At 45.2% G+C, this 16,588-nt stretch overlaps 1 protein-coding gene across 3 annotated transcripts in view; it reads right to left on the reverse strand.

Annotated features, from left to right (window-relative positions):
* The window catches only part of PDE1C (phosphodiesterase 1C), a 446,524-nt gene that overhangs the window by 265,497 nt on the left and 164,439 nt on the right, over positions 1-16,588 (reverse strand). For 2 of the 3 annotated variants that reach the window (XM_027840219.1, XM_027840218.1), the window contains exons 1-2: positions 7,612-7,709; positions 6,679-6,781 (exon numbers count right to left, since the gene is read on the reverse strand). The exons of the other annotated variant lie outside the window; for it this stretch is intronic. In XM_027840219.1, the coding sequence (XP_027696020.1) occupies positions 6,679-6,779 (101 nt within the window). In that variant the 5' untranslated portion in view covers positions 6,780-6,781; positions 7,612-7,709. Of the gene's footprint in view, positions 1-6,678; positions 6,782-7,611; positions 7,710-16,588 lie in introns of those variants that run through there. 3 annotated transcript variants of the gene reach the window in all.

Consider the following 16,588-nt stretch of genomic DNA (forward strand, 5'->3'; position numbering starts at 1 on the left):
GCACCTATCATAGTACCTGGAACATAGTAGGTGCTTAATAAATGCTTGTTGATTTATTTTTGTAAACCACACAACAATCTTTGGTTTTGTAAATATCAATTTGACAAACATCACCAGAATCCTATCACCTGCTTGAGGGCAATCACAAAGAGAGAGGTTTGTTGTTTTTTTTTTTTACCCAACGTGAGACAATTAGCAAAATTCATATTTGTAAACGACATTTATTTAAAGAGGAAAATGGGGTAGAGGGGTTAGAAAAGGAAGAAGACAGACACATCCCAGCAATTCACAATTGATCAATCAATCAGTAAGTATTAAGTGCCTACTATGTGCCAAGCTGGGAATAGAAAGACAAAGAATGAAATGATCCCTTCTCTCTAGAAGCTCTCGTTCTAACTAAATAAACCTATGGGGCAATGCTTAGACCTGAGCCCCAAGTCTGTTATTCACTTCCCTATTCTCCAAAAGGACAGAGAAGCAAAAAGAGAGTTGCTATTCTAGACTTGGTTCTCACTAACAAAGAGGAATCAGTGACCAAGGTGGAAATCATGGGAACCTTAGGGACAAGGAACTACTCCTTCTTAAGGTTTGGGAGAGAGAAAGAGAGGAAAGCTGGGCACGGTCCACCATGCATTTCAAATCTGGGGAAAGCCCAAGAAAGGCTAGGTAGAAGCCAATGGCCTCATGTCCGTTATCACAAGTTATTCCAGGTAGGATGTAGAACACTCAAGAATGACATTTTAAAACCCGAGAACAAATTAGAAATATAGAAGGAAAGGGGGATCATCTGAAGAGATGGATGTGGCTGCAAAGGGAGCCTCACCTTACAAAAAAAGGCCAACCAAGCTAATGCAAGGACTGCCAAAAGCTGAATGAGCTAAAGCTGCCAACAAATGCCAAGGTGGCAAAAACGGTTTGCTTGTTTTTAGAAATGCCAGGGAGAGGAGGACTAGAGCAGGGTCAAGACCATATTTTAGGGTAGATGAGAAGATGATTATGAAAAGGCAAAACTTCTCAACTATTATCTTGCGTCTGTTTTCTTTTCTGAGGAGAATGATGTTGGCATGGGAAAGGATAAAATAAACAAACAAAAAATGGTTAGTAGGGTGTTAAAACCAGAGTGGCTAAGTGGTGCAGTAGATAGAACACCAGCCCTGGAGTCAGAAGGACCTGAGCAAAAATCCAGCCTCAGACTCTTACTAAGCTGTTAAGTGATCCTGATTGCCTCCCCGCGCCCCCCAAAAAAGAGAAAGGAAGACAGAATAAAAGAATATTTCACTGTTCTCAATAAGTTCAAAGTCACTAGGTCATGGTGAATTTCCCTCCATCCAGGGTATAGGATCAAAGCTGGAAGGGACCTAACAACATCTAACTCAACCTCTTCATTTTACAAATTAGGAAACTGAGGCTCAGAGGGGTGAAGGGACTTGGCCAAGGTCCCACAGGCTGTCATGTAGTCCTCAGTACCAAACTGGTACTAAACAACATTCCTCTAAAAAAGTTATAGGAATTTCAGTGAGCAGTGAGCTTACTGGTAATCAATGGCAAACACACACACACACACACCAAAAACCAAACTCTAATACTGTTCTTTGTTAAAGGCATCACATGCAGAATAAATGAGGTGATGGTCCTTTATTCTCTGCCCTAGTCAGACCATAGTTGGAACAACACGTTTTAGGAAGGACACTGACAAGACAGAACACATTCAGATGATGTGACTGGGATGGTAGATTGACTAAAAAACCAAGAAAAATGGAGCCTAGAAAAGGGAAGGCTCGGGAAATACTCGATGGCTCTCTCCAAATATTTCTATCTCATGTGGCTGCTTTGTTTCCTGAGAAGCAACTGGAAGAAGTTGCTGGGAAGAAGATTCTGACTTGATATAAAGATTGTAATTAAAGCCATCCAAAAGTGGATTGGTCAACTTCAGAAGGTAATGGCTTCTCTCTTACAAGAGGTTCTCAAGGCTGGAAGACCACTTGCCTTATATTCATTCATTCATTCACTCATTTGCTGTCAGCCATATTATGGAGGGGATACTTGATCAAGCATATGATGATCCCTGAGGTATTTCCCAGTTCCAATGTCCTATAATTCTGAGTTGCTGTGGGATAATGCACAGAGAACACAGGTGACCTGGTTTCAAATCCCTGCATTGAACTGATTAGCTGTGAGACTTTAGAAAAGACACTTCAACCTCTTTATGCCTCAGTTTCCTCACCTGTAAAACTAAGATAATAATTGCAGCCCCTCCCTCTCAGAAGCATAGCAAGGATCACATAAGATGGAGTCAGCAAAGTCCTCATGAAACCATCAAGTTCTCTGGAAATGTCAGCTATAATTAGCAAATCATATTAATTATCTCTGTTTGTGCCTCTGAGTCCACACATGTGAACTGGAGCTAAAAATTCCTACCGCCTCGCTCTCTCATGGGGATATTCTGGACAGATGTGTTGATACACGTTGTCACATATCAGTTAACTCAGGACGTAAGCCCGCCTCAAGTGGGATGCTCAAAAAGCCATGTTTTGTCCCTTGGGTTCCTAGCTGGCCATGGAGGTATAGAAATGTTATGGCTTCTTTGCATGGAATGCACTAGGGAGAAACAAGGGTCAATTCATTCCTCTGGGATGACAGCCATTAAATCATCAATGTTTGGATGTAATACACCCAGTCATGCTAGTTTCAGCCATGCCTCTGAGTTCATATTAATCTTGAGGGAAGGGAATAAGTATTTCTTAAACATCCACTATGTGCCAGGTATGATGCTAAGTGCTTTACAAATATTATCTCTTTTGAGCTTAGGGAAGGAAACCTGCTTCCACTCTGGTTTCCTTCCTTCAGTCCTTTGGAGAGAGTGTCTTTCAAGGGCATTGGAACCTCTCAGCAGGGCAGAGAAGGCAACTTTCTCCCCCATCCCCAATCCTGGGGAGGGGCCACGAATTAGACCTGTGATTTCATCCCAGAATGAGAATTCCCTCTACAATGCAGATCAGCCCACGGTCAGTGACCTAGTGCACAGAAAGCTGACTGGGGCCTGCTGAGTCTGTGTGACTTGCCTAGATTCGTGCAGCAAGTATGCCCCATGGAGGCAGGACATACAATTTCCAACCCACCTCCAACCAGAGAAGTTGACAAGCAAATAGCCCCAACACCCATTCACTTCAAAGGTAAAAGCATAACTAACTGATGGGGGAGGGGCACTTTGGGCCAAAGTAATAACATTCATGATTATAATTCTGATGCCAAGTCTCTGGGTTCATGAGGGAAACGTGGCTATAGGCAGTCAGTCCATCCCACACATGACTTACCCAAGAAATCCCTGGACAGAGCTATAGCAATAGCTCACTAGCAGTGATTTATTGCTTAATTCACAGCTGGGCAATTTTCAGACCCGACAGGCCATTATAGCTCCATTAGCCCATGTCCTGATGTACTCTGCTAATTTGGAGTAATAGATCAAGAGGGTGTTAATTTGAGCATGCAGAGAAAAGACAGTTGTCAAGTTCATATACATACATATACACGTATATACATATACATACATACATACTATGCATGTGTATATATAGAGACACAGAGAAAGACATAAAAAGACAGAGACAGAAACAGAGACAGAAAGGGAGAAAAAGAGACAAAAACAGAGACAGAAAGGAAGAGATATAAAGAGAGAAAGAAACAGGAGACAGAGACAGAGATACAGAGATAGAGAGAAAGGAGAGAGACAGAAAAAGGAAGAGAGAGAAGAGAGGAACAGAGAGATGAGAGAAGAGAGGGAGAAAGAGGAAGGGAGAGAGAGAATTGATTATATATATATACAGTATATATACATATATATGTATACATAAACATATATGTATATACACATGAGGGCACTAGACCTATGATTTCCTCAGTATGAGGAATGCTCAGTGTGGAAATTCCCTCTGCCAATGCTAATCAGCAACTGACCTGTAACTTACAAAGTCTTAGAGATTTTCTAGGGGCAACTGAGCTTAATTGCCTTGCCTAGGGACAGCCAGTCATTATATATCATAGGTAGGACCTGAACCCAGGCCTTCCCAATTCCAAAGCCAGCTCTCTCTTTCTTGTGCCACCCTTTCTTTCCTATGAGCATATATGTATGTGCCCCATGAGGAGATAGAGGTGGGAGGGATTGCACTGGACCTGTGATCTCATCTCTGTAAAGAACTCCCATACTCATGCAGATTAAATGCACCTACTCTGTAAATTAAAAGTCTTCCAGAGCATGGAGAGTCTAAGTGACTTACCTAAAGTTCCACAGCTAGTCTTGCCACAAGACTTGAACCCAAATCTCCCTAACTCCCAGGCTGTGTCTCTGGCCACTGCACCACTAATGAGGCTGCCTCATCGCTAGTAGTAGTAGCAGAATGGCAGTAAAGGTCATAAGAGCAGCTAGAACAAGAGTTATCTTATTATGGGGCTTCTTCCATGCAAACATTAGCTCTTAATGTTTTCTCTATATGTTAGGAGTTACGGGTCCGAAGTCCCAGAGAGGCAAGGACAAAGGTTGAGAAACACACTTAAAGAATGTTCATCCAGAAAACCCCAAATGCTTTCAATAGGCAAGGCACTACATAGAATGAAGATCAGCAGATACATGGAATCAGACCTACCATAAAACCACATCCTGACCTCAAGGAGTTTCCCCCATCTTTGGGGAGACAGAACTAAGTGCCAGGAAGCAATAGCCCTGAAAATATCATTAAGCAGGAAAGAGTTTTATTGCCAAGGGCAGCCAACTCAACTGGCCAACCACAGAAGCCTGAGGAGCGTAACTGAAGTACAAGGCACCGTTTGAATCCCTGGAAGGAGTCCAAGGCACAGCGCCCTCGGAGATACTTGAACAAAGGACTGGTGCTAGTGGACAGCTCAGAAATCCCATTTCCATAGGTGGTTCCAGCATGCCCGCCAAAAGAAAACTGTAACCCGTCCCCCAAATGGGGTGACTGACTTGTTTGCGGTAGTTTCCCCAAAAGTGGAATATGTGCACTGCAGCTCAAAGGGAGGGAAATATATCACCCTTGGTAGGTAAAAAAAATAAGCGGTCAAATGCAAGCCTGGCTCCGAGGCTTCCTGGTTGTGTGCCCTTAAGTGAATACCTATAAGATAAAGCCAGGTGTCTTCTGGCTCTAAATCAGCGATCCCCAGATGAACAGCACAAGATTGCAGAAGCCTCTTTTAAAATCAAATGATTCTGCACAGACGCCCAAAAGGTTGATGATGAGATGGCTCCCTGAATCTATTTACTAAAGGGTATTTCTTTTTAAGAAACATAGTGTAGCCTAGTAGGTAGAGACCTGGCCTTGAAGCCTAGAACACCTGGATCTAAGTCCTACCTTTGACACATACTGGCTGGGTGACCCGGGCCGCCTCTCAGTACTCAAAGAATGCATACATTGCAGAGAAGGCCCTGACTGACCTGCGTCGGTAGAAGAAGTATCCTCACCACAAGCTCCCCATACGTGAAATTACAGGCCCAGGCTCTAACCCCTCACTTGGGTTTGGGTTTTTACAAGTTTTACATTAATTGGTAGCCCTTCACTGAATGATGTGTCCAAAGTTCTGATTTGGATGTGGTTTCCCTGAGCAGATACTCTGTTTTCTGGTATTTCCCTCTTTCCTTCCCTTCCATTCTCCAGGTAGGAAGAAGGGATTCCAAGGGGCATCACACGAGAAACCAAAAGACAGCCAGCTCCAGAGAGCAGCAGGTCCAGTGCCAGAGATACAGTATCTCTCAAACAAATCTGGTTAAGTGAAAGGGAGGAGTTGAAAGTTATCTGTCCAGTTTACTGATCAGGAGACCAATTCAGTTTTTACAAACTATTTCCAAATCTCTTCATAGCCATCTACCTACCCCTCTTCGCAGAGAAAAGCAAAAGGAATTCAGAAAGCCTCTAGCGCTTGTCAGTCAGAAGGTTTGGCAAGCCCCATTTCTTGTTCTCTAACTGCTGCTAGGAGACCCCTCACCCTGACTGCTTCTCTTCCCAGCCCCCATACTTTCCCCCAAATAGTCGCGGTTTCCAATAAGCATTTTTTGCTGTTGGCAAAGCTTCTGGGCAAATTCAGAATTAAAATGCGATGGGGGCGGGGGAGAAGAGGATTTATTATCCGGATTACATTTTGTCTCCCATCCCTAGCCTGGGTCCCATGACCACTCTCAATGGGCTTTGGTTTGGAAGGTTGTCGTTTCTTGGGTTTGGTTTTTGGTGTTTTTGCTGAGTAGTCTGCAAAGAAGTCGTCCTTCAGCAGGCATCCTAATGGTGTCCCCAAACTTTCCTCCTGGGGCATAACGATCCAAAGCCTATCCCCGAGTCCTTTGACTCTACCTGTCCCACCTACTGATCTGTTTCTTCCCTCTTCCCCAAAGCTGGAGTCCCCGGCACCAGCCAGCCTGCAGCCGAGTGGGGGATGGGACAGCGGGCTTTGAGAGGAGTTGGGGGTGACTGTAATTAACAAGGAGGCAGATGTAGAATTGCTGGGGCTGTTTCTGAAACAAAGCTGGCAGTACACGGGCTGGGAAAGAGCGGTCGGTCGGTAGGTCGGTCGGTTGATTGGCTCGGGTCACTGAAAGGGCACCCGCAACGGTAGGCAAGGGTCGGGGCAGGGGCAAGGGCAAAGGCGGGACAGAACCCCGAAAGGAGGCATACTCACAGCCCGCGGAGCCGGAGCCAGATTTTCTCGAGCTGCTCGGGTTGCAGGTACTTCAGGGAGTTGCTCTCAAATTCTTCGATCTCCTTGGTGGGGGACTCCATGGCTGCGGGGCGGGGGGAGCACGGGGGTGAAGCTCGGCGTCGGGGATCCCCGCAGTCCGCCCGCAGCACCTCCCCCCTCCCAGCCGCTTCAGCAGGGAGCAGAGGCCAGACGCGGGGCCACGGGCCACATCCTCCCCCAGACCCCGTGCCCTGCCCTGCCCGAGGGCCCTCCCCTCCCCTCAGTGGGAGCCGGGACGCGCGGCACGGCGAGGATCCACGGAACCGGCCGGACCGCAGTCTGCGCTGGTGGCGGCGCCGGTAGCTCAGGGCTGCCCCCAGGTGCACGCCTTCTCTCCCCGAGCCATGTTCCCCCCGCCCCAGCCTTAGGCGGGATGGGGAGTAAGGAAGGGAGGGGCTGGGGGCGGGCTGGAAGGAGAGGGAAGCCAGCCAGAATGGGAAAGGGGGAGGGAGGAGAATGAAAGAGAAGAATAGAAGGGCAGCAGCGGAGAGGGAGGCAGAAGGGGGGGGGAGAAAGAGGGAGGAAAGAAAAGAGAGGAGGAGGGGAAAGGGGGAAGAGGGAAACGAGGATAGGGAGAAGAAAGGAAGGAAGAAAGAAAGGAAAGAAGAGAGGAGAGAGAGAAAAGGGGGGAGGGGAGGTAGGGGAGCCGGGGAGCCGGGGAGCGCTCTGCTGGTCCCCTCTCTGAAGGGGAGGAGCGGGACCAATGGAGGAGAGGCTCGCACCTCCCCGGCCGGACCCTCTGCCAGCTCCGTGCCCGCCTTCGTACCGGGCTTCCCGGCAACTTTCCCGTCCGGGTCCGCTCTAGACACTCCCCGATCACTCCTCTGGGCCCATTCTCTGTGTCTCACCCGGGGCTCCCCTGCCTCTACTTACCAACTGCTCTGCTAACAGGCAAGAAAGCTGACAACTGAGAGGAGGAAGGCTCGGTTCTGTCGGTGTCGGTCGCGTTGCCTCTATTGACACGCGCGCGCGCGCACACGCACTCACACTCACACTCACACACACTCACACGCACTCACACACTCACACATACATTACTCTCACAGGCTCACACGCACTCACACACACTCACACACACTCACACACACACACTCACACATACTCACACATACATTACTCTCACAGGCTCACACGCACACACACTCACACACACACTCACACACGCACTCACACACACTCACACATACACACACTCACACATACTCACACATACACACACACACTCACACATACTCACACACACATTACTCTCACAGGCTCACACGCACAACTGTCTGCAGGGTGTCGGAGGGTGGGGGAAGAGGATCACACTGAGTTACAGAAGGGGAGAAATCAAATTTAAAGAAAGTGATTGAGAGGCCTGAGCCCGCCATGAGCGCAGCCAGACTCTGGCCTGGCTCCTGTTCTTCTTAATCCTCCCTGCTCTATAAAAGCACCACCAAAACCTAAGAGAAAAAGGAAGCCTTTCCTTTTGTGCCCATCGGGGACAACAAGGCAAACAGCCCGGGAACTGCAATCCCCTGGGAGGCTGCGAAGGGCCCGGAGAAGCGAAGAAGGAGGGAAAGAGCAGCCCGAAGAAGCATCTAATCCGGTGCCCCCCAGCTGTTTCCTCTCCTCTTACACTGACTCCAAAGTTGCGATGCCACCGTGTATTAAAGCACAAAAACCTGAGCCTAAAGTATAACAGACCACACCTTTCCCACCGGCCGGCCAGTGGTGTTTTCTCCTGTTTTGACGAAGAGGAACAGGGTCGGCTTGTTTGTTAAACCCACAACCAAAGAGCGAACGGGAGCACTTGGTCTTCCATTCTCCCTCCAACTACTTGGTGTTTGGAAGACAGTTCTCATCTCCAGGCTCCAGCAGAGGATAGTGGGGCTGCCCTTGGAGTATAGAACACCTGGATCCGAGTCCTGACTTGGATAGACCCTACCTGTGTGAATCCAACCAAATCTTTTCAACCCTCAATTCCCCTAGGCAACTTTCTAATTAGACTAAGAGTTCGTTCCAGGGAAGTTCCATGGTGAGAGTTCCCTAGACAAATGCCCCTCCCCCCCACCTCCACCCCACAGTGTGATTGCTCAGGACACTCAACAGCTGGACTGCTCCTTAGTAAGAGAGGAAGATGTCCAGCCTCAGGAGAAGTTACAAGGCCACAAGGGGATCAATTTCAGCATCCCCCCAAGATGATTTCTGAGCTTTAGAACAAGAATTAGAAAATCCAACAGAGGCGGGCTGAAGGTGAGTGGAAAGGAAGCCTGGGTAAGGAGCCAAGGCCCAAGTCCTTGTACTACCTATATGTTTCTAATAGAATGTAAGCTCACTGAGCACAGGTAAGGTTTTACTATGCACCTAGATTGGGTCTCCTTATCTCACCCAGGCTAAAAGACAATCGGCCATTTTCACTGCCAATGGGCCCTAGAGTTTTGACCTACTCCTTTTCCCACCTTGTCCTGTTTGCCCCTTCTCAGGCAGCCTGGCAGCCCTCCAGGCAGAAGGCTCTCCAGATTGGTGCTAGACAGTGTGAACATTAGATCACTTTAGTATCACCACAGCTTCAAACTCCCAAACTCAAGCAATTCACCAGGTTCAGCCTCCGCAGCAACAGTGATTACAGCTATACATCACCAAACCCAGCCAACTATGTGCCTTTGTTCCTACAATGCCTTGCACAAGACCTAGCACATAGGAAACTCTTAATGAATGTTAGCCGGATTGAATTTCTTCATCTTTCACAGGTGATCAAATTTGAGGAACTGGGTAATCATTCAATGGGTACAAGAGCGGGCAGTTAGACACGCCACCCTCCATCTAAGGAAGGCTGTGTATCACTTGCGCATAGTACATCTGCTCCCTTCCAACGATTCATCTACCAATCAATCAACAGCATTTATTAAGAGCTTCCTTTGAGCTCAGTACTGTTCTAAGCACAGAAAATACAAGGAAAGGCAAACCACTCTCTGCCTTCAAGGAGCTCACAATCTACTGGGGGAGATAATGTAGAAGTAACTAGTTATATACAAGATAAATAATAATGACCAGGTCGGAATCATTGCTCACATACTTGGCAGGATAGCTCCCCATTCCAGGAGACAAGGGGGAGGGAGAGAGCAGGCATCTGCCTGAAATGTAATCTTAGAGGAGATGATGAGTCTGAGCAGAAAGATCTCTTCCTGCCAAATGCCACAAGGCCTGAAATTATCACCTGTACTGTCATTTTCCCAGGATATATTTTCCAAAAAAAAAATTTCCAGTTAACAAACATCATTTTCTCTCTCTCCCTTACCTCTCCCACCACTGGAAAAATAAAATAAAAACCAAGCTCTGGTAAAAAAATATGCACAATCAAACAAAACAAATTCCCACATTGGCATGTCCAAAAAATATATGAACCCATCAGTACCCTGAATTCATCATATCTCTGTCAAAAAATGAGTAGCATGTTTCACCCTCTAGAATTGTGATTAGTCATTGCACTGAGCAGAATTCTTAAGTCTTTCAAAGTTGTTAAAGGCTGTTGTTATTTTATAAAGTGTTCCCTTCCAAGACTTTTTGGGTATAAGCTTTTTAACCGGCTTAGGATATGCTATCGCCACATAAGAGTGAGTAATGCATTCCCAACCTCACACCCTAAAATGGGTAAGTTCATCAGATCACAACATTTAACTCTCCCCTGTCACCTGGAAAGGAATTTTTCCCCTCAAGGACTAGGAGAGAAAAGGGGGATCTGTAAAATCATGGCATTAATCTAAATGAATGGGTCTTATCTAGTTCTAAATTTATGAGCCTATGAATTTTTCATGGTGGGGAGGGGATTAGAAGAAAAATCCCAGCTTCGGGGAGTGCTAATGACCTCACAGTGGGGCCCTAGGAAAATAACTTGAATCGTATTGGATATATGCCATAGGAGGAAGACAGTGTGATCATAGTGGGCATAGGCCACTCTTTCTCCTAAGCCCCCTATGCTGTAGCTAAACTTTTCTCATCCAGACCTGTGGTTTCCTTGGGGTGGGGAACTCTTACTGTGTACAGCCCCTCCACTGATGCAGACTCTCCACAGCTTAGAATCTCAGAGACAAACCCTTCTGCTGTCCTAGGACCAGCCAAAGGTAGTAGGGATGCCTGTCACCAAGCACAACACCCATTACTTGCCCACAGTCACACAGCTAATATGTAACAGTGGCAGAATTTGGACTAAGGTCTTCCTGATTCCATGGCCAACCTTCTCTCCACTATATCAAACTGTTGCCTGTATATATATAATATATGATTTAAAAAATAATTATATGATTATGATCACATTAAAGTAACATAATAAATGCAGGTTATTCTCAGAAATGGCAGAAACTCTATGATACATTGCTGAAGACTGAAAAAATTTACCACCTACCGAATACCTAGCAAGACACAACCATGTGACCAGAATTATACCTCAGAAGTTCAATCTCTTTCAGAAACTAAGAAATAAGAAATACTTATAATAAGTATTAATAAGAATAAGAATTAAGAATAATAAGAATAAGAAATACTTACAGTAAGTACAAGAAATACTTTTAATCTCTAAGCAACATGAAAAGAAAAGCTTTTAAAATAAAGCAACAGAGGAGACAGGGGGAGGAGGTAAGGTTGGGTTCTTGAAAGCTAGGCTAGCAGAAGGGAGGGGGGACAACTCCTGGCACAGTATGGGGGGGAGGGGGGAGCCCATGGTAACAGTGTCTGTGGTGGGGAGGCACAATCTCTGGCTGGTCCTGGGTTGATGAAGGACTCTGGGTCTCTCTTCTAAGGACCAGCTCCACCAAGTTTGAAGAAGACCACGGCTAGGAGGCTGGCTACCAGGTCACTCATTTTTTCTGTCTTCAACAGTTTCTAAAGGCCATCTTTGACTTATCATGATTTATCAAGACCTCCATGACTTATCATGGAGGGTTTGAAATAACGCCAGTGGAGCAATTATCCACCTCCAGAAAATCACTCATCTTAGGAACTAGGGTATAATAAAACCAAATTGTTTCATTCCCATTTGTAATTTTTCAAAGCTTTTCCACTTCTTTAACAATGTGGTCCTCATCACAATCCAAATTGCTTCACTTACTCCAGAGTATCTCCGGTTTCATCAGCGTAGGCGTCTCTTCCCTCCATTCCCATTAGATTGTAAGCTCCTCTCGGGCAAGAACTGTCTTTTTTGCCTTCTTTTGTGTCCTCAGCGCTTAGCGCTCAATAAGTACTTAATAAATGTCTATTGACTGACTGGTGCTGATGCAGATGGAATCCCCTATTGAATTTAGAAGTTGGACCTGAAGAGTTGGTATGGTCACCAGACTCATTCCCCTACATCCAACCTGGTCACCAGCATCTCCAGACTCGGCGAGGCTGGGCAGTCAGTCAACAAGTATTTGTTGAGGGCTCACTATGTGCCAGAAGCTGTACTAGGGACTAGAGATGCAAAGAATGGCCGAATCACGCTACCTTAGATGGCAGGCACATAGTCATGGGCCAGGCACTGTGCTAAGTACTTTACAAATAATATCTCATTACATCCCTGCAACAACCTTGCAAGATAGGTGCTATTACTATCCCCATTTTACATTCAAGGAAACTGAAGTTAAGTGACTTGCCCAAGGTCACACAGCTAGTGTCGGAGGTCACATTTGAATTTAGGAGCAGCTCTCTGCCCTGGGGCGCCCTCTAGCTGCCTCTTATAAACTTATGAACTATCTGAAACTCCACTTGCCCCCAAACCCCCCACCCCACACACACAAAGGACAGTCCAATAGGGAAGCACTGGTCTGTCCCCCAGAGAGCCCAGTAGAATGGTTGCACCCTGAGCCTCCAGAAGACCCAAGGTAAGCAGGCAAGGACATGGCCATCCTGGCAGAAAGCACTCTTCCACATTGGCACCCAGGAACAAAATCCCGTTTGCCCCAAGCTGGTTATGGCTCTTACAGTGGGGAAGGCTTCATAGAAGCAGTGGGCCTTGAGATGGGTTTCACAGGAGCTCTAGAGACAATATGTGGTATAGTGAATAGAGTACTGGGCCTGGAGTCAGGAAGAGCTGAGTTCAAATCCAGCCTCAGACACCGTGTGGCCCCGGGCAAGTCACTTCACCATTGTCTGCCTCAGTTTCCTCATCTGTAAAATGGGGATAAAAATAGTACTTACCTCCCAGGATTGTTCTGAGAATCAAATGAGATAATAATTATAAAAACACTTAGCACCATACCTGATATATATTAGGTACTACATAAGTGATTATTCCCTTTTCCCCCATCTTAACATTTATTGGTGTCATGGGTATTGGCAGCCTGGTCTCTTCCCAGAATACAATACATAGGAAAACAAAGGAAGCCAGTTATTTTGAAGAGCGGTTACTAAAATGTTTTGAAACAAGTTCATGGACCGGGGCTTTAAGGCTGGGTAGGGTAAGGTGAGCCAAGGAGCAGAAAGAGGGCTTCCTAGGGAGGACAGGATGGGAGCACAGATTTCAAAGCAGGAGTGCCCATGGGTCAGAGGGTGGGTCTGACAATCATAGACCTAAATTTGGAAGGACCTTTAGAGGTCACTGAATTCAACTAGGGGTTTGGAAAACAGAACCCTAGAAAAGGATTTGCCCAAGATCACACAGTTACCCACAGCAGAGGAATTCAAAGCCAGGTCTTTAGACCCCAAACCCAGAATATTTTCCACTGCCCTCAAAGTTCTCCCCAGGATCTGACCTCAGGTGCTATGATTCCAAGTGGCACCTTTTCCCTTGCATCATGATATCATGACGCACTGCAAAGATGACTAAACTCAGAGTTAGGACATCTGGCCTTGCATCCTGGCTCTGCCACGGAGAGCTGAGGGCAAGGGCAGGGGTAGGGGCAGGGAGGAATTCACTTGCCCTCCAGGAATTTCCATTGAGGGGGTTGTAATATTTGTACCATCTAGCTTACAAGACTGTGGTAAAGAAAGCGTTTTACAAACCACAAACCCCAGAGCTTTACATAGCTGCGAGTTATTCTTTTAGGAATAGGGGTGGAGAGGGAACTAGTATATCATTTTGGGGGAAGCAAAGAGTTTTTGAGGAAAGTAATAGGAAATAAGGTTGGAGAGGATGACGGCAGCAAGACTGGTAGAGGATCTTAACAGCCAGGCTCAGAAGTTGAGAAGAAATAGCATCATATAAATCAGATAGTGGAAGAGAAGTCAGAAGACCCAGGCCCTGGCCCTTAACGGATGTTTGACCTGGGACATGTTCTTAACCTCTCCAAGCTTCAGTTTCTTCATCTGTAAAATAGACATAATGATACTTGCTCTACCAACCTCCTAAGATTGTTATGGGGGGAGCATTTATTTTTAACTTGAAAGCATTACATAAATGTTCACTTATAGTTATTATGATTTGGAATTTATTTTGCTGGCACTGGGGAGCTACTGAAGGTTTATGAGCAGGTTTTGATTTCATAACTACTCTTAGAAGCAGAAAATAATAAATATTACAATTTCTCAGACTGAATACCGCATGAAAAGAAAACAAATAGTCATTGGCTTAAAAAATGCCAAGCAAGGAGTTAACCAAATACCAATCCTTTCCATCTAAAAGTATGTTTATTAACCCTTCCCTCCATGCTTCTGGATGTTTTTAAACAACTGAAGACATCATTGTAATGTCTTGCAAAATAAACTAACAATAAGAATTTCACAATTCCAAAATAGATTCTAAATGGTTTAAAACGATCCCATCTCTCTTCAGTTGTTGAGTGGTCCTGTACTAAGATAGGTGAGTGAATTCTCCAGTTTCCTTTGGGCCCTGTGAGTCTTTCCATTGAAAGGAAAAATGAGAACAACTTCTTGATGCCTCCTCTCAATAGCCATGCTTTTGATAGGTGAAGGTTGATAAAATCGACCCTAACGGGTCCATGACCCCAGGACCCCATTTTTCATCTCTATATTAGAACATCCCATCAGAGCTTGATTGATGTTGATATTTCTACTCGTCGGATGGAAAGAGTTCTCAGGACAGGGAGTGGGACCTGATTGATGGGTAGAGAGGGAGACTGATAGACCCAATTTAAACTCCATTAGTATGCAAACCCAATTTCAGGAAGAGATGATAAAATTGCTGATGTACCACAGCCACTATGGTTAAACCACAAAGACTCAAACACATATATCATTAAGTGGCTTTGAAATTATCTTGGCTTAATGTAAATGAAGAAATGAAAGTGATTATCTTCAATAGGACTGGGAAGTGCTTGAAGATTTTAACTAAAACATTTGAAAGGATAAAGTGCTGAGTCCTTGGAAAGAGTGCCAATCGAGTCAATTAAAAGAAGAGTTTATCAGAACTCATTCTGCTCTGGGGACAGGAGGAGGAGGAAATCACTTGGTCCTTCCTGGCTCTATGAATCTACGAAAAAATAGGATTCCTATAAGTATATTCCCCGTAATACATATTCTAAATTATACAGGTACCTCTCTAGATCACAGTGGATGTCATGTGGTAACCTTATATATGGAAATTCATAGCAATTACCCTTTGGTCCTCCATTTTTAAATGACTAGCGTAATATCACCCACTTCCATTGGCTAGATATTCCAATCAATAACCTTAATACCAGCCACTATGGATAATTGAAGGCAGAGTCATTTCAGATACCGTTATTGTTCCTTTGAGGCCTCCTCAATTATATTTGCTGACCTGTGGTAGATGGGACTGTACAGTTTTGATTTATAAGCTATGACTGTTTAGCTGGATAATCCAAATAGCCTTGTCCAGTAGCACCTGGTAAGAATTGCCTCCAAAGTCAGATCTCATTTAGACCTAATAAGTAGGTAGTTGTCAGTTACGCTACCTATTTACTTACTTGTTCACTTGGGAGAGTTATTCAGTGTTTGTATTTAGATATATGATTTGTTAAAACCATGATGTACTTATGTCAGAATAGTTGGTAAGCTATTTCTATCATTTAACGGAAGAAGAAGAGGGGCTGAACCTGGGTATAGGGAATTCCTAAGTGAGCAAATTCCCTTTACCAATGTTGTTAATTCATTTCAGTAGTGTCTGACTCTTCATGACTCCCTTTGGGGCTTTCTTGGCAAAGATACCGGAATGGTTTGTTATTTCCTTCTGCAGCTCATTTTATAGATGAGGAAACTGAGGCAAACAGGGTCAAGTAACTTACCCAGGGTCATACATCTAGGAAGTGTCTGAGGCCAGATTTGAACTTATAAATAGAGTCTTCCTGACTCCAGGCCCAGTGCTTTAGACATTGTGTCACCTAGCTGCCCCTTTCCCAGTATAGGTCAGCAATTTGTCTGCACCTTGTACCCTTAGAGTACTGCCTGGACCACTGAAAAGTTAAGTGACTTGCCCAGGGCCATTAGACTTAGTAGAGATCAGAGGCAGAACCTGAACCCAGGTCTTTCTAGATTCAAAGTCAGCCTTCTCTTCACTGTATCATTCTCCCTCTCATTCCACATAGTCATCCATTAATATTTCTCTTTAGAGCTGCAGCAATATTCAATTCTATTTAATTAGCATTTATTAAGTGCCTCTGTGTACTATGAGCCTTTTTCAATGTCCTACTTCATTACGGTAGAGGTATGACTTTGGGCTCTCCAAGACTGCGTGAGGAGAACCAAAACTCTGTCAGATTCTATCATGCTAAGGGGGGTTCAAGGACACACAAGTCCAATGACAGACTACATGTGCTTCCCTAGAACCAGTCATCTAGGTCATATGGGCATGAGAGCCCATGGCTGAAGCACTGATTCTCAACGTATCTGAAAAGGGGGGAGATTTCAAAGGTTGGGGAAAAAACTTAGACCTCATTATTACAAATAAGAGTCTATCAATAATTACCAATTCACA

Source organism: Vombatus ursinus, unplaced genomic scaffold, assembly GCF_900497805.2.
Source record: "Vombatus ursinus unplaced genomic scaffold, bare-nosed wombat genome assembly UNPS02014840.1, whole genome shotgun sequence".
Classification (NCBI taxonomy): Eukaryota; Metazoa; Chordata; class Mammalia; order Diprotodontia; family Vombatidae; genus Vombatus; species Vombatus ursinus.